Genomic DNA, 27,126 nt, shown 5'->3' with positions numbered 1-27,126 from the left:
AAACATTCTGATGTTTAATTTTTGTCTGTATTTGGTCAGCAGGAGCCCTGATCAGAAAGGTTTTTGAGAAAACTATCAAGTGAATGAAATAATAGTATAGAAATGATGAATACATTTGTGTTTACCACTTTTTTCCTCCCGAGAAGTTCTATTTGTCCATCTAATGTGAAGTATTTTTATTTCTCTCTAGGTCTCACGGACTAATTGGCTCTCATTCAGCAGGAACCTAACAGATGAGTCTTCCTGCTGTGTATCAAGAGAATGCTTGCTTTTCAAGCTGTTCTGAGAATGATTAAAGCAGTGTCACAAGGTGACATTGTCAGGGGAGGACAAGCAGCCTGAGAATTTCCTATTAATCTGATTGCAGCTTGAAGGCAGCCCGTTTCCATTAAGTAGGACTGCATGGCAAGCAGCCCCACCAAAGGGTTGACAATGAGCGTCCCAGTGGCTCCTAAGAAATCATGTTACACTCAGCTGCGGGACAACAGAAATGCAGCAAGAAATAATAATGAGAGCATCCTAAGTGTGGGAGATACAAATGCCAATCAAATCATGTTGGAGGTCAGCTCCTCTCATGCTGAGTCCAAGACGTGTGACCTGGAAGATGAAATTGGAAATACAAATTCAAGTGAGCCAGAAAACCGTACCCATTTCCATAAGGAATTTCACCAACTTCAGGGCTTTGAGAAGGGATCTCAGCCTGGCTCCACCAGCCTGAAAGATTTTAGACTTTCTTCAACCATTCAGAGGGAACTCAATGAAGAGCACACAATGGAGAGAGGCACAGACAGCCTGCAGACCCCGCGGAGTATCCAGGGACCAAGTCTGTCGAGTTGGAGAAATGTGATGGGTGAGGCCAGTCTAGACATTTTGGCTAAAAGGGATGCTGAAATTCCCCGGCACGTTCCCAAGGATAAATTGGCAAAGACCCTCAACAATGAGGAACTGAGGAGGCATTCTTTGGAAAGAGCAAGCAGCTCTGTAGCTGTAGTCGGGAACCTGACTCCGCAGCATCCGCAGCCTGCACCCCTCGACTCCCAGGAAGCACGGGGTCAGGTGCCTGGGGGTGGGGAGGGACCACAGAAGACATTGCCAGACCACGCTCTCCCGGCAGCGTTCCCTCCAACTGACAGTACCTCAGAGGGAAAGAGTGTGTGTCATCCTAAACCATCTACCTCAGAGACCAAGCAGAGCACCCCCTCAGAGACCCAGACAGTGGGAGCACATGTACTGCAGGTGTGCAACGAGCACACGTCACGTTCTGCCCATCCAGAGCCCGCTCTGAATCTGACTTTGGCATCGAAGGAAATCCCGAGTCAGCCAGAAGCACAATTAGGTCAGGGAAAGGGAGAGGCCAAGCTGGAGCTGAAATATGTTTCACCCAGAAGGGTTGAACAGGAGGGAAAGGCAGCCCAGGAAGGGTATCTGGGATGCCACAGGGAAGACAATCCGTCAGCTTTGGAGGGAAAGGATCTGTGTGGGGAAGCACGCCCAGAAACCACCGATGCACTTGGCGGTCTGCCAAACAGTGACCTCCACCACCTTGGGGTGGGAAGAGGCAACAGTGAAGAGAAGAGAGGAGTCAACCCAGGGAAGCCGGATTCTCTCCACACCACCCACAAACAGGCCTCTGCTTCCTTAGGAGGGGCTGATAATCAGCCCACTGGCAAAATTTCACCATGTGCAGGTGGGAAGTTGGGTGAAAGGACATCCATCAGCTTTTCACCAGGTGATGGTCATGTGGCTTTTATTCCTAATAATCTGACTGACGGCAAGCCCTTGGATGTCATTGAGGAGGAAAGGCAGTTGGGCAGTGGGCAACCCACAGTGGACAAGGACAGTGTCACGCTTTTGGTGTTCAATCCTTCTGTTGGAGAGAGCCAGACAGAGGTGCCTGAGCCCCTGGAACCTCAAAGTGGCAGCTCAGAAGCACGGGAAAGCAAAGAGATCACCACATCTGTTGCTGAAAACAGGAACCTTCTAGAGAATGCAGATAAGACTGAACGCACCTCAGCAAGAGTAGATTCAGTTCTCAATATTCCAGCAGCCCTCCACCCAGAGACAACTGTGAACATGACCCACCAGCCTACAACACCCAGTAGCCGTTTTCAGGATGTTAGCGTGTTCGGTATGGATGCAGTGTCCCCCTTGGTGGTACCACCCCCTGCTGATAGTGCACGCTTGTTGAACACATCCCCCAAAGTGCCTGACAAGAACGCCTGCCCCAGTGGGATCCCCAAGCCTGTCTTCACACATTCCAAGGACACACTTTCCTCACAGGAGGGAATGGAGAACCATCAGATTGAAAAAACAGAGGAGAGGACAGAAACCAAGCCCATCATTATGCCCAAGCCCAAGCATGTGAGGCCCAAGATCATCACCTACATCAGGAGGAATCCCCAGGCCCTGGGCCAGGTGGACGCCTCACTGGTTCCAGTGGGGCTTCCATATGCCCCGCCCACATGTACCATGCCTCTTCCCCATGAAGAGAAGGCAGCAAGTGGTGACCTGAAGCCATCTGCCAACCTCTATGAGAAATTCAAGCCAGACCTGCAGAAGCCAAGGGTCTTCAGTTCTGGATTGATGGTGTCTGGAATCAAGCCCCCAGGACATCCTTTCAGTCAAATGAGTGAAAAGTTTTTGCAGGAGGTAAGAGAATGTCATTATGATACGGTCTGTAAGTTGACTGTCCCAAAATCTGTGACACATTTTCAATGAGTTATGAAGGTAAAATGTCCTCTTTAAGTGAATTGCAGATTTTCATAGATATACTTGTGAAGAAATGGAGTCTTTGACTAGAGGAGATTGTCTAGAGAAATGACCATTTTTAACTAGAAGAGTCTGATTCTCTTAATAAGATGCACCCAATATCTAAGGAGACCCATTGAAATTTCACTTGCTGTAATTCATATGAAATTAGATGAGTATGCATTTAATAGGCTTCCATGTTTAAATAAGTGAATATAATATAAGCCAGGTCAAAGGAAGAAAGAATGCAAAATTACTGTATTCTTCAAATAGATCAGACTCATTCCTCAATGGGGAGTATTTTCTACCTGGGAGTATCTCTTATTCATACGTGTGAAGAACAGCAAATGAGCAGAAAGCAGTGTGTTAGGCCTGGACTGTTTCTTTAAAATAAAAATAATAATTACAACTAACTTTTAATTGAGGGCCAGCTCTGCAATGGGCCCATGTAATACAGCATTTGATCTTTGTTAATCTTCACTAATCTTTGCAATAATTCCCCGAGGGTTGGTATTGCAGTTTTTATCACCGTATAGATACAGAAACAGACAGAGAGCTTTAAGTCACCCACCATGAAGGAAGGAGTGCTGTGAGAGTCTCACTCAGGCCTGTGCAGTTTCAGACTGCACTGTGCTGTCCTTTTCAGTACCTGGGAGCTATGGTGGGTCGTCCTTCGAGACCTCAGAACAAAGATTTGTCTCCTGAAGGAGTCTTCATGACAGCGGGGTGATCAGTTAAAAGTAGGGCGGGAGCTGAGGAAGGTGGCTCATGCCTGTAATCCCAGCACTTTGGGAGGCCAAGGCAGGCAGATCTCGAGGTCAGGAGATCGAGACCATCCTGGCCAACATGGTGAAACCCTGTCTCTACTAAAAATACAAAAATTAGCTGGGCGTGGTGGCAGGGGCCTGTAGTCCCAGCAACTTGGGAGGCTGAGGCAGGAGAATTGCTTGCACCCATGATGTGGAGGTTGCAGTGAGTTGAGATCCGCCATTGCACTTGAGCCTGACGACAGAATGAGACTCCATCTCAAAAAAAAAAAAACAAAAAACAAAAAAAAAGAGGCAGGATGAGATCATCCTGTCTCTAACACCCTCCAGAGCTGCCCAGGTTGCTTGGAACACAAGCTGGAGCCTGTAGGATGGCTCAGCCTGTAGGATGTGCTTACTGGGGCTCTATCAGCTACCCCCACCCTTCCACTTTCCCTTTCTCACTCTGTTGCTTCAGGACCTTTGTACGTCCCTCTGCTTGGAGTGTTCTCCCAGTTATTCAGGTGGCTCTCTCCCTCACTTCCTTTAGGTCTGTGCTCCAACATTATCTCCTTGGGAAGGCTACCCATCTTCCCTCTGAATCCCCTTTCTCTGATTTATTTCTTCCTAGCACCTACCTCCACCTGCCATAAACACTTTTTTAGTTTTCCTGCATTGACTATAATGTAAACTCCATGAGGGAAGGGATTGTTTTCAATATTTTCTTCCCCGTTGTGTTCCCAGAATTTAGAATGGTGCTTGTTATAAGTATGTGCTCAAAAAATGTTGAATGATAACTGAATCATGAACTCCATATGTGTTGCAACCATAAAAAAGTGTACCAAGGGTTTCTACAGACAGGATGATTGAGTCCAAATTTGGACTCTAGCTTGGTTAGATGTATTGGCATATTTAAAGGATGTGTCAGTCACAGCAGAAGTTGGAAGTTGTCATATCTAGCACAAAGACAAAGTTAAATCCTTCTTGGCAGCAAACATTGACCTAGGCGATCACTGACTAGGTGCTCCAACAAGACGACCAGCTGTGCTGCCTTGAGGCAAGTCCTTAGCAACAAAGTCACACAGCTTTTGCTCCCTGTATTCTGACTCTGGGCCTGCCACCAGGCCTCTGGTTGTAACTGACTTCTACCTCGCATCTCTGGAGAGGATTCTGACTGGACAATTCAAGGGTCCAGTCAGCTTGGCAGGGTTTGTCTTGCTGTATGGGGCTGCATGACATCTTGTTTATAAGTGACTTCTTACTCTGTGCCCTGCAATGAGAGCATGTTCTGGCTAGAAGACACTTGAGTCTGGCTTTAGGCAGTGGTCTCCCATTAAAAGGGAACAAATTGCCCTTCTGGTTTTATACATCAGTCTCTGAGTTTGGTTACAGTGAGTCATTCTCAACTTTCTAAACATTCATCCACCTGGGCCTCTGAGGCTCAGGGTCAGGCTCTGAAGCTGTGCTCTTCTATAAGGCAAGGAATCACTGCAGAGTTTCCTTGAAGAGACCTGTCTTAGTCCATTTGTGTTGCTATGAAAGATTACCTGAGGCTGGGTAATTTATAAGGAAAAGAGGTTTATTTGGCTCATGGTTCTGTAGGCTGGACAGGAGGCATGGCACCAACATCTGCCTATGGTGAGGCCTCAGGCTGCTTCCACTCATGGGGGAACAGGAAGGGAAACCATGTGTGCATTGATCACGTGGTGAGAGACGAGCAAGAGGGGAGTAGGGGAGGTGCCAGGCCTCTCTTTAAGGATCACCTCTCATGGGAACTAATAGAGCAAGAACTTGCTCATTACCAAAAGGAGGGCACCAAGCCATTCATGAGGCATCTGCCCCCAAGGCCCACACACCTCCCCCTAGACCCCACCTCCAGCACTGGAGATCACATTTCAACATAAGAGTTGGCAGAGACAAACCGTATCCAAACCATAGCCAGAGCCTAGATTTTTCTCTATAAAAACAAACTCATGAGGGAAATTGATTTGGACATGTAGGCCCAAACCCCACATTGTCTGTAATTCTTTCTTTGTGCCTTTCTGTATTTTTCTGTATATTTCTTTTCTGTGTTGTTTCTGCTTCCTCCAAGAATAGTTTACATATTATATGCATATTGTCCTCAAACTATTTTCTCTACTTCATTATCTAGACACCACCTCGAGACTCAAGGAAATGGGATTGTATGGACCTTGTGTAGCTTTGACGGCTCTGAGGGGTTCAGAGAGACCCCACTGGTGTGGAGAGAGCATCATGGCCTCACACTTCGAGCATCCCAAAGTCGTCTTCAAAGAATTTATTTGTTTTTGTGCCTCAACTTCGCAAGTTCATTTGAAATGTCAGTTTCCGTCCCTGTATCTGGGGACCATTTTCTGGCATCATCAGAGCATGTGAGAGACCCAGGCCCGTTTTCAGGCTGCAGGAGGATACCCACGTGTTGTGCTGGGCTCGTTTCTATGATAACCTTCTTTACTCGTAAAAAGTGGGGAGCAGGCTGGTCCTTGGCATGATGTAACCCAGCAAGTCCCCCTCTTGTGTTTGAGCTCAGTGCAGGAGATAAAAAAGCCGACTTCTTCTGCCATTGTGCCGCAAGCTCACCATGGGGCGGCTGCAGTCTGGTCTCTAGGAAAAGAACACATTTGTGATAATGTGTTGCAATATAAGTATTTTTCAGTTATAGAAGCCAGATTTTTTTTAAATAAAATGAGAACCTCTTAAAAATAAAAACCCAAACCAGCTTCAGACTCTTCCATCATTATCGACAGATCCCTGCTGGTTACGTAGCATGGGTAGAAGTGGAAAAATCAAGAGTAAGCACTCTTCTGAGAGAGGAACTCTTTCCCAGTTGACAGGAGCAACACAGACATTGAAAACTTCCAGAAGTGGCTTCCAAGATCATCTGGGATCTAGTCATGTCTGGGTATTAGATATGTTTTCCTGAACAGGTGCCCTCTGCTGCTGGCTCTCCTGAGGCCTCAGGGACACTCCCCTCCCTCCAACAACTTGGGAGCCCTTTTTATTTTTGGTAAAGGGAGATGGGAAGAAAGGGGCAGGGCTAAGAGGAAGGAGTGAGGCGATGTGCGTGCAGTGTACAGAGGTGTGATCCAGGGCTGCTGTCCCTCCTCACTGTCTGCTGCCACTCGTCTCTGAGGGGCACTGCATCAATTGGGGTTCCCCAGACGAGTAGAACTAATAGATGTGGTGTGTGGTGTGTGTTCACGGGTCTATCTACATCCATACTTCATCTCTTTCTCTCTTTCATATATATTATATGTATTTCTATATATATATCATATATAGAGAGACATACATGGATATAGATGTATATAGAGAGAGGTTACATCACATTATCTATGTATATATATAGAGAGAAATTGATTGATTGATTTTAAGAAATTAAGTAGAGGCTGGCAAGTCAGAAGTCTGCAGGACAGGACAGCAGCCTGGAGACTTAGGGTAGAGTTGGTGCTGCAGCTTGGGTCTGAAGGTGATCTCCTGGCAGAATCCCCTTTTCTTTAGGAGGAGTCAATCTGTTTTTAATAAAGCCTGCAACTGATTAGCTGAGACTCACCTACATGCTGAAGGGTCTGCTGCTTTATTAATCTAATCTAATTAATCTAATATAAGAAATACCTTCATGGCAGCGTCTAGAATGCTTGACCAAATATCTGGGTGTTGCGACCCAGCCAAGTTGACACATCAAATTAACCATCCCAGACACCCTTCCCTCACCACTATCCCAGTGGCTTGTTAACGAAGCCTCCGCCTGTACCCTCTGTCTCCACGGCACACGATCCCAGTGAGAACAGTGCAGGGCAAATAGGAAGAGGGACAGCCTGGTAAGAATGTATTTGTTTGCATGCCTTGACTTTATGAGTTTGTTTGAAATCATAGGATTCTTCTGTTTGCTTTCAAAGTGAGTTCTCTAAAAACCCTCCACTGGGATGGAAGGAGGGAAACGGCAGCATTTGGGGTTGTTCTGTCTGTGTTTATGACTGGGCCGTGTCACCTGCTGTATTCTGTCAGTAAAGATTAAGGAAAAGAGTATGAAGCTTTTTGTAGATTCCCTTGTTTAATTAAAAATGCACAGACTAGACATCAAAGGCGTAGTTTTCCCACTTTTAAAGAATTTGCGATCTCACCAGAAACAAATTACCCAACAAAATGATAGGTATTGAAGTTACTGAAATCGTTAAGATCATTGTTGAGTGAGGGTGTGGTGAATTTTAATCCCTAAATACTACTCAGTTTCAAGGCACCGAGTAACTACTAAGATCAGCATAGTGCAAACCTAAAACCTGACAGATGTAGTTTGGAAATAATATTAATTTCTTCATAAGAGCCACCTGCTCAAAGCAATGTGCAATGGAACCCAAAATTTAGAAACTAAAATTAAAAAAGAGTGTATGTGAGAAAAACCAGAGATTGATAGTGAGAGTAAGTAGAGTATGGTAAAAAATTTATCAGAGTGCAGATGTAGAATGTTCTTTCATAGGAATATAATTTGCTGTAGCCAAGTACAATCTATCTACTGTAACAATCATGCATATTTTACAGTGTGATTATGATAAAACTTTAAAGGCCTAATCTTTTGTTTCTACAATGTCAGTTTGAAGGAGGACTTTGTATCTATTTCAACATTAAATGAGTATCAATTTAAGGGTTTATCTCTTCAACAGCTTGGATCAAAGCTTTTATAGCCCTTATTAAAGAATATTGTTAAATGCTTATGATTCCTGAGATACAAGTTTGACACATAAAATGTGCTGTGATTTAGAACAGAGTTAATTAACAGATGTATCTTTTCATGCATAGCCCTTAGCACTATTTTTTATTGTAACTTAAAGGAAATAGATTATTTAGTTCTCTCTCTTTCTTTTTTTTTTTGAGACAGAGTCTCGCTCTGCCGCCCAGGCTGGAGTGCTGTGGCTGGATCTCAGCTCACTGCAAGCTCCGCCTCCCAGGTTCACGCCATTCTCCTGCCTCAGCCTCCCGAGTAGCTGGGACTACAGGCGCCCGCCACCTCGCCCGGCTAATTTTTTTGTATTTGTTTAGTAGAGACGGGGTTTCACCGTGTTAGCCAGGATGGTCTCGATCTCCTGACCTTGTGATCCGCCCGTCTCGGCCTCCCAAAGTGCTGGGATTACAGGCTTGAGCCACCGCGCCCGGCCCTCTCTCTTTCTTTCATGTTTAATATGAAAAAACATTGATAATATTAACAGACTTAATGAGTACAGAATTGCATATATAAAAGGTACTGCCCACAGGTTGTATTCTAGGCCAAACTACTAGCTACAGGAGAAACTAACAGTAACGTTATGTTATTATTAAACTTAGGAAAAAATGGAAACATGATTCTTTAATAAATATTTATTGGCTTTAGCTGTGTGCTAGACATTGTTTGTGGTGCTTTGAAGTAAGCAGTTGATGAGATTGTGCCCTAGAACTTCCATTCTGATGAGACTTGCGCAGACCTTCCTGGGAGCACCACCTCACTAGGGCAGACGACCAGAGGAGATAACTGAGGCTCAGGTCTTTAACTAGGTAAACACACAGTACAGGTCTGAAAACACATTTTCCATTAACTTCCCTATTTCTGGCTAATGTTTCCTCCCTTGTTAACAACACAATTTTTTGCTTCCTAAGTAGCCTAGTAAAGATCTAATATAAATGGACACAGTTTATCTAGTCAGTCTAAGACTAGGTTATCATACGAATTACGGCTTTTTTCCCGCAGGTATAATAAAACTTCCATAATTTTATGAAGATTTGCTAAATGCTTTCTTTGCTTTATTGACATTTATAGTTTGCCTACTCACTCAGGTTCCAGTGATTTTGTAACAATGGAATTAAAAAAATCTCATCCAATGAGTTCTTTTTAACCCCAGTAAACTATAGATTCATAGAGTAGTAGAACTGGAAGAGACCTGAGAGATCATCCAGGTGTGTTGTCAATCAGGAGACGAAGACACTGTGGCCTAGGGAAGGTAGCGGACTTGTGATCAAGCAGCTCAGTGGTACCAGAGTGGTCATTGGATCAACCTTGGTCTCGTGGCCCTGTTTAGAACTCACACTATGATGTGAAGGTCTCTGATTGAGTTTTTGTTCGTTTATGATAGGTTACAGACCACCCTGGAAAAGAAGAGTTCTGTTCTCCTCCCTATGCTCATTATGAAGTCCCTCCAACTTTCTATCGGTCAGCCATGCTCCTTAAGCCGCAGCTAGGATTGGGTGCAATGTCCCGTTTACCATCTGCAAAGAGCAGGATTCTGATTGCAAGTCAGAGGTCTTCAGCGAGTGCCATCCACCCACCAGGACCCATAACAACAGCCGCCAGTCTCTACAATTCCGATCCTTCAGGTAACCGATCCACCAATTTCTGCCTTTTCCTGCTGTATGTTTAGATGGTCATCATGTAAGATGGTGATAATTGTCTAAAATATGAATGCCTTTCATGCTTTAAGGAGAGCCTTTTTCTATTCTTCCATCTGTCTGTAGATGCAGACATTTGTGAAACTCATCTGTGTGCAACTGTCATCCTTCATGTCACCTTTAAACTGATGGCCCTTGTTACTACCATCCAGCTTTTCATAGTTTCTTCCTTCTCTAATCCTCCCTATAAAACAAGGCTCAGAAGTTGTTTTCTGTCAAGGGCCAAAGAGTAAATATTTTGGAGTATATGGGTCCTAAGGAGTCAGTGTCATAATTGTTTAGGGCCTTGGTCCATTTGGTGATGAGACAGAGAGAAGGTAGAGCCAAAGAAGTTCCTGACTCAGTGGGCATGGGCTGCAAGAGAGAAAGCCAGGGAGAACTCCAGGGTTTCTGGCCTGAGCAACTGGAAGAATGGAGTTGCCACATAGAGAAGTGCATTTAGAAAGGCAGATAAGAGTCACGCAAGGACATGAGAAGGTTGAAATGTCTTTGGTCATCCTGCAGGATATAGCGTGGGATTTATGGGACTGGAGTTTAGAGGACAGGACCTGGCTAGAGATATAAAAGCATTTTCTGTAGGCAGACAGATGATATTCAGAGCTGTGATGCTGTCCTTCACCAAGCTGCCATTGCTGTCCCCCACGACTGCATCTTCATCAGGATGTTATAAATTTGATGTGAATTTGAATTATGCACCTTTGAAATAGTATGGCATGACAAATGTTCACAGTTTTACTTTATGCACAAAATGTGGAAAAACTTCAAAGTTATAAAAATAATCTTAGTTGAGGTTTTCTTGCAACAGTCAAGGTGTTAAGACTATACTACTGTATAAAAATACCGCTGTGATAGAGACAGGCAGATCAAATGCTTCTGAGGCTGGCTGATTCATATTTACACATTTTTGTAATAAGGGTGTCACTTCTTCAAAGTTCAGTTCGGTCCTGGAAGTACACATATGAGGGGCTGCCTCCATCCCTACTCCTTCAGGACTCAAACCCGTTTCCTTGAGTCTGTGGGTGTCTTAATTTAGAGAACAATGTATGTTCCCATGGTTGATCATTGGAGACCCAGCCAAACTAGTAACGCTGATGAGTATCACTCCTACAGGGCATGGAAGATGTCATATCCCTTCTTAGCGCTGTTGGGGGGATCACCTGCCAGAGGCTCTGGGACAATGAGAAGTTCTTAATTTGGAGACTGGGGAGCTTTAGAGGGCAAGGATTCAGCTCCCTTGGCCCCTGAGCCCTTGAGCCAGGCCAGTAGCTCTTGGCTTGGCCTCTGGTCACTTGGCCAGTTGCAGGCAGCAGGCCCTTTCCCTTGTCAGACAGCTTTGCTAGAATCGCTAGTGCCTCCATCTTCAACTTCGGCAATATGCCTCACGAATTCTCTTCTTTCTGCCGAAAACTTTCCGTTTTCATGTTGTCCTCGGAGATACCCCCTTGCTCCTCAATTCCTGTCTTGTTTTTATTTCACGAGAGACTTAGACGGTTCGCTGAACACGGAGCCAAAGCCATTATCCACAAAACACTATTGATAGTTTCCCTTGAGATCTAGGAGGCTTAACTTTCAGACTGTCCTAGGAAATGAAGAGAAATACCTGGAATAAAAAATAACTTCTGGAATAACAAAGACAAAGAAAAACCAGGCTTGGCATGGTGGCTCACAACTGTAATCCCAGCAGTTTGGGAGGCTGAGGTGGATGGATTGCTGGAGGCCAGGAGTTTGAGACCAGCCTGGCCAACATGGGGAAACCCCATCTCTACTTAAAATACAAAAATTAGCTGGACTTGGTGGTGCGAGCCTGTAGTCCCAGCTACTCTGGAGGCTGAGGCACGAGAATCACTTGAACCCAAGAGGCAGAGGCTACAGTGAACTGAGATCGCACCACTGCACTCCAGCCTGGGCCACAGGGTGAGACTGTCTCAAAAAAAAAGGAAAGGAAAGATGGGGAGGGGAGAGGGCCCAACAGCTAAGATTCCACGTGGAGGCACTGTGAGTGTCTTCCCAAGGCTGCTCTCAATTTGTTCCTCCATTACAAAAAGTCCTCTGACAGAAGGGAGTGAGGTTCATTTAAGACTCAAATTCAGAACGCTGTGGTGAAGAAGAAACACTTGTACTTTTTGATAATTATGTATTGTACATTTACCATGTTTTAGCCCAGATCTCCAAGGTAAACAAGGACAGATTTGTTTACATTAAAACTAACCTCCTTACAATTATGTGGTCGATTTTAGAATAAGTGTGACGTGGTGCTGAGAAGAATGTATATTCTATCAGTTTGGGGTGGAGAGTTCTGTAGATGTCTATTAAGTCAGTTTGGTCCAGAGCTAAGTTCAAGTCCTGAATATCCTTGTTAATTTTGTCTTGTTGACCTGTCTTATATTGACAGTGGGGTGTTAAAGTCTCCCACTATTATTGTGTGGGAGTCTAAACCTCTTTGTAGGTCTCCAAGAACTTGCATTATGAATCTAGGTGCTCCTGTATTGGGTGCATATATATTTAGGACAGTTGGCTCTTCTTGTTGCACTGATCCTTTTACTATTATGTAATGCCCTTTTTAATCTTTTTTGATCTTTGTTGGTTTAAAGTCTGTTTTATCAGAAACTAGGATTGCAACCCTCGTTTTTTTTTGCTTTCCATTTGCATGGTAAATATTCCTCCATCCCTTTGTTTTGAGCCTATGTGTGTCTTTACACATGAGACGGGTCTCCTGAATACAGTACATTGATGGGTCTTGATTCTTTATCCAGTTTGCCAGTCTGTGTCTTTTAACTGGGGCATTTAGCCCATTTACATTTAAGGTTAAGATTGTTATGTGTGAATTTGATCCTGTCATTTTGATGCTAGCTGGTTATTTTGCCTGTTAGTTGATGCAGTTTCTTCATGGTGTCGATGGTAATTACAATTTGGTATGTTTTTGCAGTGGCTGGTACCGATTTTTCCTTTCCATATTTAGTGCTTCCTTCAGGAGCTCTTGTAAGGCAGGCCTGGTGGTGACCGAATCTCTCAGCATTTGCTTGTCTGTCAAGGATTTTATTTCTCCTTTACTTTTGAAGCTTAGTTTGGCTGGATATGAAATTCTGGGTTGAAAATTCTTTTCTTTAAGAATGTTGAATATTGGCCTCCCAGTCTCTTCTGGCTTGTAGGGTTTCTGCAGAGAGATCTGCTCTTAGGCTGATGGACTTCCCTTTGTACGTGACCCAACCTTTCTCTCTGGCTGCCCTTAAGATTTTTTCCTTCATTTCAACCTTGGTGAATCAGATGATTATGTGTCTTGGGGTTGCTCTTCTCAAGGAGTATCTTTGTGGCACTCTCTGTATTTCCTGAAATTGAATGTTGGCCTGTCTTGCTAGGTTGGGGAAGTTCTCCTGGATAATATCCTGAAGAGTGTTTTCCAAATTGATTCCATTCTCCCTGTCACTTTCAGGTACACCAATCAAATGTAGGTTTGGTCTTTTCACATGGTCCCATATTTCTTGGTGGCTTTGTTCATTCCTTTTCATTCTTTTTTCTCTAATCTTGTCTTCATGCTTTATTTCATTGAGTTGATCTTCAATCTCTGATATCCCTTCTTCCATTTGATCAATTCAGCTATTGATGCTTGTGTATGCTTCACGAAGTTTTCATGCTGTATTTTTCAGCTCCATCAGGTCATTTATGTTCTTCTCTAAACTGGTTATTCTAGTTAGCAATTCATCTGACCTTTTTTCAAGGTTCTTAGCTTCCTTGCATTGGGTTAGAACATACTCCTTTAGCTCGGAGGAGTTTGTTATTACCCACCTTTTGAAGCCTGCTTCTGTCAATTCATCAAACTCATTCTCCATCCAGTTTTGCTCCCTTGCTGGCAAGGAGTTATGATCCTTTGGAGGACAAGAGGCATTCTGGTGTTTGGAATTTTCAGCCTTTTTGTGCTGGTTTTCCCTCATCTTCATGGATTTATCTACCTTTGTTATTTGATGTTGGTGATCTTCAGATGGGGCGTCTTTTTTGTTGATGTTGATGTTATTGTTTTTGCATGGGTGTCCTTTTTGTTGATGTTGATGTTATTGCTTTCTGTTTGTTAGCTTTCCTTCTAACAGTCAGGCACCTCTGCTGCAGGTCTGCTGGAGTTTGCTGGAGGTCTACTCCAGACCCTGTTTGCCTGGATACCACCAGTGGAGGCTGCAGAACAGCAAAGATTGCTGCCTGCTCCTTCCTCTGGAAGCTTCATCCCAGAGGGGCACCCACCAGAGCCAGCTGGAGCTCTCCTGTGTGAGGTGTCTGTCGGCCCCTGCTGGGAGGTGTCTCCCAGTCAGGAGGCATGGGGCTCAGGGACCCACTTGAGGAGGCAGTCTGACCCTTAGCAGAGCTCGAGTGCTGTGCTGGGAGATCCACTGCTCTCTTCAGAGCCGACAGGCAGGAATGTTTAAGTCTGTGGAAGCTGTGCCCACAGCCGCCCCTTCCTCCAGGTGCTCTGTTCCAGGGAGATGAGAGTATGATATATAAGCCCCTTACTGGGGCTGCTGCGTTTCTTTCAGAGATACCCTGCCCAGAGAGGAGGAATCTGGAGAGGCAGTCTGGTTACAGCCACTTTAGGGTGCTGCAGTGGGCTCCATCCAGCTTGAACTTTCCTGCGGCTTTGTTTACACTGTGAGGAGAAAACCGCCTACTCAAGCCTCAGGAATTGCCCCTCCCCCACTACGCTCGACTGCCCCATGTCAACTCCAGACTGCTGTCCTGGCAGTAAGAATTTCAAGCCCGTGGATCTTAGCTTGCTGGGCTCTGGGAGGTTGGGGTCTGCTGAATAGACCGTTTGGTTCCCTTGCTTTAGCCCTCTTTCCAGGGGAGTGAGTGGTTCTGTCTCGCTGGTGTTCCACGTGTCACTGGGGTGTGAAAAAAAAAAACAAAAACAACTGCTGCAGCTAGCTTGGTATCTGCCCAAAGGCTGCTCAGTTTTGTGCTTAAAATTCAGGGCCTCGGTGATGCAGGCACACGAGGGAATCTCCTGGTCTGCGAGTTGCAAAGACCGTGGGAAAAGCGTAGTATCCGGGCCGGAATGCACCGTTACTCATGGCACGGTCCCTCAAGGGTTCCCTTGGCTGGAGGGGGAGTTTCCTGACCCTCGTGCTTTCTGGGTGAGGCAACACCCCACCCTGCTTCTGCCCCCACTCTGTGGGCTGCACTCATTGTCTAACCAGTCCCAGTGAGATGAGCTGGGTACCTAAGCTGGAAATGCAAAAGTCACCCGCCTTCTGCATTTGTCTCGCTGGGAACTGCAGACCAGAGCTGTTCCTATTTGGCTATCTTGCCTGCCACCCTACCTGTTCGTTCTCTCTCTCTGTCTCTGTCTGTCTGTCTCTCTCTGTCTCTGTCTGTCTGTGTCTCTCTCTCTCTCTCTCTCTCTCTATATATATATATATATATATATATTTTTTTTTTTTTTTTTTTTGAGGCAGAATTTCACTCTTGTTGCCCAGCTGGAGTGCAATGGCCTGATCTTGGCTCACTGCAACCTCCACCTCCTGAGTTCAAGCGATTCTCCTGTCTCAGCCTCCTGAGTAGCTGGGATTACAGATGCCCGCTACTATGCCCGGCTAATTTTTTGTATTTTCAGAAGAGACAAGGTTTCACCATGTTGGCCAGGCTGGTCTCTGACCTGCCAGGTCGCTACTGACCTCAGGTGATCTGCCCACCTTGGCCTCTCAAAGTGTTGGGATTACAGGCATGAGCCACGGTGCCTGGCCTATAATTCTTTTTTCTTTCTTTCTTTCTTTCTTTTTTTTTTTTTTTTCTGATGGAGTTTTGCTCTTGTTGCCCAGGCTGGAGTGCAGTACATGATATTGCCTCACCGCAACCTCTGCCTCCCGGGTTCAAGTGATTCTCCTGCCTCAGCCTTCCAAGTAGCTGGGATTGTAGGCACCTGCCACCACGCCTGGCTAATTGTGTATTTTTAATACAAAATTTTAATGTTGGTCAGCATGGTCTTGAACTCCCGACCTCAGGTGATCCACCCTCCTCGGCCTCCCCGAATGCTGGGATTATAGGTGTGAGCCACTGCGCCAGGCCCCGGCCTATAATAGAATTCCTTTATGAGCTACATGATATGCAGTTCACCCCACAGCCTGGGGGTTGCTTCATGTTCTCCTAACAGTACATTTTGAAGAGGTTGTGTTCTTAATTTTAAAAAAAGTCCAGTTCATAATTTTTTTTCTTTTATGGACTCTGTTTTTGATATTATATAAAACATAGTAGCATAAACCAAAGCCACAAAAATTCTTCCTTTCTTCTAAAAGATACACATTTGTATGTTTTACATTTAAGTCTGTGATCCACTTGAGTTAATTTTTGTATATAGTGTGAGGGGTCACTTGAATTTTTCTTTTCTTGCTTAAGGATACGCTACTCATTTCTATTATTTTTTTAAATATTAAAGACACCATTATTTAAAAGAACAAATATTTAACTATGCAAACTGTGAAAATGGAGGCTATCCCTGCCTCCTGTTTCCGGGGAGAGGGCAGAAGTGGGTGGGCAAGGGAAAGGTAAGGGTTTTGAGAGCAACACGGTTTCTACAGTGTGGACTCCGCAGGCTGAGGAGAGGCGGGGCTGGGGCTGGCAGAGCGGTCAGCTGAGGCAGTGGGAAGTGCCCTGGTGGGGTCAGTGGCTCCTATGGGGGTAAAACAAGGTCAATAGGATGAAGCAGTCTGGAGGCTCAGGATAAGTGGCAGGGCCCTGAATCTGAGCCGGGCTGCAGGCTGGGTGTGCTCAGAGGTGCATGGTCCCCCCGGGGCAGCTCCTTGGGGTGTAGGAAGGCCCAAGACACTGAGACATTGCTGCTCCTGCTCCTAGAGCTCCGGCGGTGGCTCTTCAGCTGGGCTGTGGCCGGCGTCCTTCCTGCAGTAGGGCAGGCAGTGGGCTGAGGGAAGGCTGCTTCTCCTCGAAGACACTGCTGCTGGAGAGTGCAGGCTTCTGAGCTGCCCAGGCCGGGGCACAAAGGCGGGGTCCTCTCCATGTCTCATAATGGGCTTGAAGGCAGATGACCTGGGTGCCAGGCTCTGCTTCTTGCGCTTGGGATTTCAAACCAGAGTGGCTCATCGAATTTCCTTTTTCCCTTGCTGAAGGCTGAGGGCCTTCAGCATGGTCTCCCTGGCACAGGGATCTGGGGCCTCAGAGGGAGGTGACGCCTATACAGGCTCCCCTTTGTGCTCTGGCAGGGCGATTTTCATGGTCACCAGGCTGCGGATGGGCCGGGGGTGCCGGGCCTTCCAAAGCCACCGCTTCACATAGGCCAGGTGAGCCTCGGAAAAGTCCAGCCTGGTGATGCTCAGGAGTGGTGGCCTGTTGGGAAAGCGCCTCTAGGCCTCGGGGACCATCTCTCTCCGGATGCGGGCATAGTCCCAGTCGGGAGGGGCCATGGGAAGGGGCCCGGTGCGGACCCAGCGCTTCCCATTGACTCAGACGACTTTGCAGTGGTCCTTGACCTGGGAGCAGAGGACCGGCCTGGACCGCATATCCTGGTGCTTCTGGGCTCGGGGCAGCACCCTGGCCTCGGGCCAGCCCAGGAACCAGCTCAGGTACCTGCCCATGACAACAGTGCAGTGGTCGGGACCTTCCCTTAGAAATTGGGCTTCCAGAAGTTTCCAGAGTCTGCCTGGTCCTGAAAACTGCAGATGCCTGTTGACAGAAGTGTGCTCTCTTTGATCAGCCTGAAAATGAACACAGTATACTTGGATACTCCTTCAAAGAAAAACAAATCATTTACTCATATCAGTAAAGGTGATGTGTCCTTCATTCTTCTAGGATGGATGTTAATGTCACTTTTTGCAATTTTGCTTTTAAGAAAATGGAGTCATCAGGTTTTGTTTTAGCACTGGCAATGCTGATTTTATGTGGATTTCCTATAATTTCCAGCCTTCATACATGCATGAATAGATTGTCTCTGAACACTAATGTCATTTCTCTCATTTAACTTTTATTTATTTTTAAAATATTATTTCAGTAGTTTTTTTGGGGAAAGGTGATGTTTGGTTTGCGTATAAGTTATGTGGTTGTGATTTCTGAGGTTTTGGTGCACCCTTTACCCAAGCAATGTAAACTGCACCCCATGTGTAGTCTTTCATCCTTCACTCACCTCCCACCCATTTCCCCAAAGTCCCCAAAGTGCATTGTGTCATTCTTAAGCCTTTGCATTCTCACAGCTTAGCTCCCAATTATGAGTGAGAGCATATGATGTTTACTTTTCCATTTCCATTCTTACTTCACTTGGAATAGTGGTCTCCATATTCATCCAGGTACCTGCGAATGCCATCATTTCATTCCTTTGTAAGGCTCATTAGTATTCCATAGCACATTTGTACCACATTTTCTTTATCCACTCGTTAATTAATGGGCATTTGGGCTGATTCCATGTTTTTGCAATTGCACATTCTGCTATTATAAACATGTGTGCCAGTATCTTTTTCGTAGAATGACTTCTCTTCCTCTGAGTAGATACCTGGGATTGCTGGATCAAATGGTAGTTTTACTTTTAGTTCTTTAAGGAGTCTCCACACTGTGTTCTATAGTGGTTCGTACTAGTTTACATTCCCACCAGCAGTATACAAGTGTTCCCTTTTCACCACATCCCCACCGACATGTATGGTTTTTTGATTTTTTTATTATGGTCATTCTTTCAGGAGTAGGGTAGTATCACATTGTGGTTTTGATTTGCATCTCCCTAATAATTAGTGATGATAATCATTTTTTCATGTTTGTTGACTATTTGTATATTTGAGAATTGAGAATTGTTTATTTTTGTCTTTAGTCCACTTTTTGATGGAATTATTTGTTTTTTTATTGCTGACTTGTTTGAGTTCCTCATAGATTCTGGATGTCAGTCCCTTGTCAGATGCATTGTTTGCGAAGATTTTCTCCCATTCTGTGAGTTGTCTGTTTACTCTGCTGATTATCGCTTTTACTGTGCAGAAGCTTTTTAGATGAATTAAGTCCCAGCTATTTATCTCTGTTTTTATTACATTTGCTTTTGGGTTCGTGGTCATAAAATCCTTGCCTAAGATAATGTCTAGAGGGGTTTTTCTGATGTTATCTTCTAGAATTTCTATGGTTTCAGGTCTTAGATTTAAGTCTTTTATCCATCTTGAGTTAATTTTTGCATAAGGTGAGAGATGAGGATCCAGTTTCATTCTTCTTGCCAATTATCCGAGCACCATTTGTTGACTAGGGTGTGCTTTCTCCAGTTTATGTTTTTGTCTGCGTTGTTGAAGATCAATTGGTTGTAGGTGTTTGGCTTTATTTCTGGGTTCTTTATTCTGTTCCATTGGTCTATGAGCCTGTTTTCATAGTCACCTGTTTTGGTGACTTTAGTCTTATAGTATAGTTTGAAGTCAGGTAATGCGATGCCTCCAGATTTGTTCTTTTTGTTTAGCCTTACTTTGGCTATGTGGATTCTTTCTTGGTTCTATATAAATTTTAGAATTGTTCTAGTTTGCTGTTTTGATGGAAATTGCCTTGAATTTGTAGATTGCTTTTGGCAGTGTGGTCATTTTCACAATATTGATTCTATCCATCCATGAGCATGGCATGTGTTTCCATTTGTTTGTGTCATCTGTGATGTTTTTCAGCAGTGTTTTGTGGTTTTCCTGGTAGAGGTCTTTCACCTCTTTGTTTAGGTGTGATATACTCCTAAGTGGTTTTTGTGTTTATTTGTTTGTTTGTTTTGCAGCTATTGTAAATGGGGTTGAGTTCTTGATTTGATTGTCAGCTTGGTTGCTGTTGGTGTATAGCAGTGCTACTGATTTGTGTACGTTGATTTTGTACCCTGAAACATTGCTGAATTCATTTACCAGTTCTAGGAATTTTTACGATGAGGTTTTAGGGTTTTCTAGGTACCCCATTATATCATCAGTGAACAGCGACAGTCTGACTTCCTCTTGAGTGATTCGGATGCCCTTTCTTTCTTTCAATTGTCTGATTGCTCTGGCTTGGACTTCCAGTACTATGTTGAATAGAAGTGGTGAAAGTGGGCATCCTTGACTTGTTCCACTTCTTAGTGGGAGTGCTTTCACCTTTTCCCCATTCAGTATAATGTTGGCTGTGGGATTGTCATAGATGGCTTTTATTACCTTAAAGTATGTCCTTTCTATGCTGATTTTGCTGAGGGTTTTAATCATAAAGGGATGGTGGATTTTGTCAAATGCTTTTTCTGTCTCTGTTGAGATGATCATGCTATTTTTGTTTTAAATTCTGCTTAAGTCGTATATCACGTTTATTAACTTGCTTATGTTAAACCACCCCTGCATCGCTACTATGAAACCCACTTGATCATGTTGGATTCCCTTTTTTATATGCTGTTGGATTCCATTCGCTAATATTTTGTTGAGGATTTTTGCATTTATGTCCATCAGGGAGATTGATCTGTAATGTTTGTTTCTTGTGATGTTCTCTCCTGGTTTTAGTATTAGGGTGATACTGGCTTCGTAGAGTGATTTAGGGACAATTCCTTCTTTCTCTATTTTTTGAAATAGCATCAATAGGATTGGTACCAATTCTTTTTTAAATGTCCCGTAGAATTCAGCTCTGAACTTGTCTGATCCTGGACTTTTTCTTGTTGGCATTTTTTTTTTTTTATTACCATTTCAGTCTTGCTGCTTATTACTGGTCTGTTCGGAATTTATTTCTTCCTGGCTTAATCTAGGAATCTTGTATATTTCAAGGAATTTATTTATCTCCTCTAGGTTTTCTACTATGTGCATGTAAAGGTGTTCATAGTAGCCTGGAATGATCTTTTGTATTTCTGTAGTAGCTGTTATAATATCCCCTGTTTTGTTTCTAATTGAGTTTATTTGGATCTTTCCTCTTCTTTTCTTGGTTAATCTTGGTAATGGTGTATCAATTTTGTCTATCTTTTCAAATACCTAGCTTTTTTTCTTTTATCTTTTGTAGTATTTTTGTCTTACAATTGTATTTAGTTCTCCTCTGATCTTTGTTATTTCTTTTCTTCTGCTGGGTTTGGGTTTGGTTTGTTCTTGTTTCTCTAGTTTCTTGAGCTGTGACCTTAGATTGACTGTTTGTACTCTTTCTAACTTTTTGATGCAGGCACTGCTTTTGCTGTATCCCAAAGCTTTTCCTATGTTGTGTCACTATTATCATTCAGTTCAAATAATTTTTTAATTTCCATCTTGATTTCATTATTGATGCAACAATCATTCACGAGTGGGTTATTTAATTTCCATGTATTTGCATGCTTTTGAGGGTTCCTTTTTGAATTGATTTACAGTTTTATTCCACTGTAGTTTGAGAGAGTACTTGATATAATTTCAATTTTCTGAAATTTATCGAGACTTCTTTTGTGGCCTATCATATGCTGTATCTTGGAGAATGTTCCATGTACTGATGAATGTACATTCTGCAGTTGTTGGGTAGAATGTTCTGTAAATATCTGTTAAGTCCATTTGTTCTAGGGTATAGTTGAAGTCCATTTTTATTTTGTTGACTTTCTGTCTTGATGACCTGTCTAGTGCTGTCAGTGGGGTACTGCAGTCTCCCACTATTATTGTATTGCAGTCTATGTCATTTTTTAAGGTTTAATACTAATTGTTTTATAAATTTGGGAGCTCCATTTTTAGGTGTATGTATATTTAGGATAGTGATATTTTCCTGTTGGACTAGTCCTTTTATCATTATATAATCTTCCTCTTTGTCTTTTTCAACTGTTTTTGCTTTAAAGTCTGTTTTCTCTGATATAACAATAGCTACTCCTGCTGACTTTTGGTGTCCATTTGCATGGAATATCTTTTTCCACCCCTCTACCTTAAGTTTATGTGAGTTCTTATATATTGTTAGGTGAGCCTCTTGAAGACAGCAGATACTTGGTTCGTGAATTCTTATCCTTTCTGCCATTCTGTATCTTTTAAGTGGAATATTTAGGCCATTTGCATTCCATGTCAGTATTGAGATGTGAGGTGCTGTTCTATTCATCATACTCGTTGTTGCCTGAATACTTTTTTTTTTTTTCCATTATGTTACTGTTTTATAGGTCCTGTGAGATTTATGCTTTTAAGGGCATTCTATTTTGATGTATTTTGAAGATTTGTTTCAATATTTACAACTCTTTTTTGCAGATCTTGTAGTACTGGCTTGGTAGTGGCAAATTCTCTCAACACTTGTTGTCTGCAAAAGACTGTATCTTTCTTTCATTCATGAAGCTTAGTTTCATTGGATACAGGACTCTTGGCTGACAGTTGTTTTATTTAAGGAAGCTAAAGGTAGGACCCCAGTTCCTTCTGGCTTGTAGGGTTTCTGCTAAGAAATCCACTGTTAATCTGTTAGGTATTCCTTTATAAGTTACTCGATACTTTTTCCTCACAGCTTTAAGATTCTTTCCTTGTTATCACTTTACAAAACTTGATGACTGGGTGCCTAGGCAATGATCTTTTTGTGACAAATTTCCTGGGTTTATTTGAGCTTCTTGTATTTGGCTATCTGGATCTCGAGCATAGCCAGGGAAGTTTTCCTTGATTATTCCCTCTAATATGTTTTCCAAACTTTTAGATTTCTTTTCTTTCTCAGAAACACCAGTTATTCTTATGTTTGATCATTTGACATAATCCCAAATTTCTTGGAGGCTTTGTTCATTTTATAAATTCTTTTTTCTTTGTCTTTGATGGATTGAGTTAATTCAAAAGCCTTGTCTTCAAGCTCTGAAGTTCTTTCTTCTGCTTGTTGTTCTATTATTGTTGATACTTTCCAGTGTATTTTGTAGAGTCAGGTCCAGGGGGGGTCCCGAGTGAACGAGCTTGTGTTCCCACAGAGTGAGGGTGCTCCAACCTATTGATACCTGCATGCATTCTCCAGCCTGGAAGACCTCTGAATCCTACACTTTAGGGATTTTTATAAGGCTTCATCACATAGGCATGACTGATTCTTAACTCAATCTCCAGCCCCAGAGGAAGGGGAGAGAGGGAGCTGAAAGTTCCAAGCTTCTAATCATGGCTTGGTCTTTCTGGTGACCAGCTCCTATCCTGAAACTATCCAGGAGCCACCAAGAGAGTCTGTCATTAGAGCAAATGATGCTTCTGTTACCCAGGAAATTCCAAGGGATTTAGGAGCTCTGTGTCAGGAACTGGGATCGAAACCAAATGTTAGAACAAAAGATTCTTCTAGCACTCATGTCACCCAGGAAATTACCAGAGTTTTAGGAACTCTGTGTCAGAAATTGGAGGCAAAGACCAATATATATATATATATTTCTTATTATGTCGCAGATGACTTGAATCCTTTTAAATTTATCGAGCCTTGTTTTATGACCCATTACAAGATCTACCTTGGTAAACATTTCATGCATACTTAAAAACAGCGTCTACTCTGCTGTTTCTGTGTGGAGTGTTCTACAAATGTCATAGGTCAGGTTGGTTGCAGCATTGTCAGTTATTCTATACCCTCCCTGGTTTTCTCTCTACATGTTCTTTCAGTGGCTGCGAGAGGGCTTGAAATCTCAGACTGTAATTGCAGACTTGTCTGTTTCCTTTCCAGTTTTATCAGCCTTTCCTCCATATATTCTGAAGCTCTATAAGGTATATAAAGTTTTAGTTTATCATTTTAATGAATTGGCCACTTTATCATTATGAAATGAACTTCTTTTTCCTCAGTAATACTTTTCTCCTTGAAATCTCCTTTTTTCATTTTTTTTTTTTTTTTTTTTTTTTTTGAGGTGGAGTCTCGCTCTGTCGCCCAGGCTGGAGTGCAGTGGCCAGATCTCAGCTCACTGCAAGCTCCGCCTCCCGGGTTCACGCCATTCTCCTGCCTCAGCCTCCCGAGTAGCTGGGACTACAGGCGCCACCACCTCGCCCGGCTAGTTTTTTGTATTTTTTAGTAGAGACGGGGTTTCACCATGTTAGCCAGGATGGTCTCGATCTCCTGACCTCGTGATCCGCCCGCCTCGGCCTCCCAAAGTGCTGGGATTACAGGCTTGAGCCACCGCGCCCGGCCTTTTCATTATTAATAGAGCCACTTCAGCTTTCTCTTAGTTTCAGCATGGTATAATATTTCCATACTAACCTTTTTGTCTATTTATTTTTAAATAGGCTTCTTATAGGCCACATATAATTAGATCTTACCTTTTTATCCAATCTGAAATCTCTGCATTTCATATATGTTTGATGTTATTACTGGTTTGAGATTAAATCTACCATCTCACCATATTTTCTATTCAACACATATGTTGTTTCTTTTCCCTCTTTTACTTCCTTCTTTTGGCATTGACTAGTTTTCTATGATTCCGTTTATCCCCTTTGTTCATGTATTAGATATCTGTCTTTTATTTTTGTGTTCTCAGTGATTGTTTTAGAGTTCATAATATTAATATATGTATTTAGCTTTTAACATTCTAACTTCAAGTTATATTATATCACTTTGTACATGGTGTAAGAATGTTATAATAGCATATTTCCATCTGTCTCCTGGCATTCGTGGTATTGTTATTAGATATTTTACTTCTACATATGTTATGAACCTGTACTACATTGTTGTTATTGTCAACATTCAGTTTTCTTTTAAAGAAATTTAAATAAGAAAAAGTCTTTTGAGTTACTCATTTAATTGCAATTTTTAGTATTCTTTATTTCTTTGTGTACATCCGTATTTTTATCTGGTATCCATTTTCTTCTGCCTTAAGGACTTCTTTTAACATTTATTGTAGTGGAGGTTTGCTGGTGGTGAATTCTTTCGGTTTTTGTTCCCCTTACTTTTGATAAATATTGTTGCTTTGTTTAGAATCCAAGCTGGTATTTTTTTCTTTAAATATTTAAAGATACTGTTTTGTTTGTGTCTATCTTGAATGATTTCTAGTGGAAAATCTGCTGTTATTCTTATCTTTGGGTCTTTGTACATAATGTGTCTTTTTTTCTGGCTGCTTTAAAGATGTTCTGTTTTTCATGGGTTTTGAGCAGTTTGATTACAGTATGCCTTGTTTTCTTCAAGTTTTTGTGCTTGAAGTTTGTTGAGATTTTTGGATCTGTTTTATGTGCTTTTCATCAAATTTGGGGTGTTTTGCCCATTGTTTCTTGAAATATTTTCAGTCCTAGTTCTTCCTCTTCAGGGACTCCAATTACACATATATTAGGCCTCTTGAAGTTGCCCTACAGATCCTGTTTAAAGTGATATTCTGTTCATTTCTTTGAGTATTTCTTCTCTCTGTGTTTCATTCTGGATAGTTTCTCTTGCTAAATCTTCACTACTTTTCCTTTCCCTTTCTTTTTCTTAAAATAACATTTATTTACTAACTCACTATTCTGTATGTTACACATCCAGATGTGGCTTAACTTGAATTCTCTGCTCAAATTATCACAAGGCTAATACGAAGAAATCAGCCAGGCTGAGTTCTTGACTGGTGGCTCTGGAGAAATATTTGCTTTTAAAGTCATTTAGGTTGTTGGTAGAATCTAGCTCATGTGCTTGTAGTACTAGAGTTTTTGTTTCCTTGCCGGCTATCAGTCAGGGACCACGTTCAGCTCATAGGGCCACCTTCAGCTCATAGGGCCACCTTCAGCTCATAGGGCCACGTTCAGCTCATAGGGGCACGTTCAGCTCATAGGGCCACCTTCAGCTCATAGGGCCACGTTCAGCTCATAGGGCCACGTTCAGCTCATAGGGCCACGTTCAGCTCATAGGGCCACCTTCAGCTCATAGGGCCACGTTCAGCTCATAGGGCCACCCACATGCCTTGCTATGTGCTCCCCTTTATCTTCAAAGCAGTAATAGTGTGTTGAATCCTTCTCAGACTTCAAATCTCTGACATGCAGCTCTATGACCAGCTGGAGAAAACTCTGCTTTTAGTAGACTTACTTAATTAGGCCAGGCGCACCCAAGATAATCTTCCTCTTAATACGTAATACAGCATAGTCATGAGAGTGGTGTCTCACCATGTTCATGCAGTTGTTTTCGTCCACTTGGGCTGCTATAACAAATACCATAGATTGGGTGACTTAAACAATAGATTTTTTTTCTCATAATTCTGGAGGCTGAGAAATCCAAGAGCAAGGTGCTGACTGATTTGGCTTCTGATGAGGGCCCTCTTCCTTGTTTACAGGTGGGTGCATTTTTGCTGTAGCCTTACATGTGGGAGAGATAGATTATTGCTCTCATAATTCCTCTAAGAGCACTAATCCCATTTATGAGGGCCCCACTCTCAGGACATAATCACCTCCGAAAGGCCCCTCTTACAGATGTCATCACATTGGGAATTAGGGCATATATATATGCATGTATCTTGAGAGGACACAAACAGTTCATAGCAGCAGAGTATGTACATGAAGGGGCAATCATTGAGGGCAAGTGTAGGGTCTTGCCACCACAGGTGGATTTCAGGTCCTAAAGAATGGCAACCTGGAAATGCTACATAACCACAGTGGAGAGGTCTGGGAGGGACAGTTTTTCTTTTTCCAAAATCTTCATTTCTTTTTGATGGTCATACTTCTTTTTTCAGATTACTGAATATCAGAGAAAATCAACTGAAATGGTTAGTGCCTCCATCAGGCCTTTGGGTCTTCAAATGACATCTGGCCTAGGAGAAGCTTTCTGGATGCCTCATTTAAGGAGAGTTTCTGTCTCCTGCTGGGCTATAAATGGAATCATGGCAGGAACTGTATTTTCTGTCATCTCTCCCATCCCCGAAACAAAACAAGCCGTAACAACAAACATCCCCTGACCTTCATATTTCTGACACATCTTTCTGCCCATCTGGACACCCGGATTTGAGAAAGAATTGTTTATGTTCTCCATCCCAGTCCCCGTACTTACAAATGACTCTACCTCCTGCCATCTAGACACTCCACTATTCTACTACAAAGGCCACTACTGACCTCTTAGTAAGTCTTTTTTTTTTTTTGAGACAGGGTCTCACTTTGTCACCTAGGCTGGAGTGCAGCGTGATGTCAACTCACTCAGCCTTGACCTCCCAGGCTCAAGCAATCCTCCCACCTCAGCCTTCCAAGCAGCTGGGACTATAGGCGTGCACCACCGTACCTGGCTAAATTTGTTAATTTTTTTGTAGAGATGATGTCTCCGTATGTTCCCCAGGCTGGTCTCGAACTCCTGAGCTCAAGCTGTTGTCTTGCCTTGGCCTCTCAGAGTGCTGGGATCATAGACATGAATGAGCTGCTGTGCCTGGCCTTAGTTCGTCTTAATAGATATGTTCTGTTCCTTGTCTTAGCACTGGCATTTG

At 43.1% G+C, this 27,126-nt stretch overlaps 1 protein-coding gene across 1 annotated transcript in view; it reads left to right on the top strand.

Moving 5' to 3' along the window:
* The first annotated feature begins 195 nt into the window (after nucleotides 1-195).
* MTUS2 (microtubule associated scaffold protein 2) overlaps nucleotides 196-27,126 on the top strand; it is a 459,381-nt gene continuing 432,450 nt past the window's right edge. Inside the window, 2 exon segments of the mRNA XM_033236324.1 lie at nucleotides 196-2,649; nucleotides 9,614-9,854. Coding sequence (XP_033092215.1) covers nucleotides 403-2,649; nucleotides 9,614-9,854 — 2,488 coding nt within the window. The 5' untranslated portion in view covers nucleotides 196-402.

Source organism: Trachypithecus francoisi, unplaced genomic scaffold (genome assembly GCF_009764315.1).
Source record: "Trachypithecus francoisi isolate TF-2019V2 unplaced genomic scaffold, Tfra_2.0 Contig01461, whole genome shotgun sequence".
In the NCBI taxonomy this organism is placed as follows: domain Eukaryota; kingdom Metazoa; phylum Chordata; class Mammalia; order Primates; family Cercopithecidae; genus Trachypithecus; species Trachypithecus francoisi.
The sequence above is the reverse complement of the archived record's forward strand: the minus strand, read 5'-3'. Positions and strand labels throughout refer to the sequence as shown.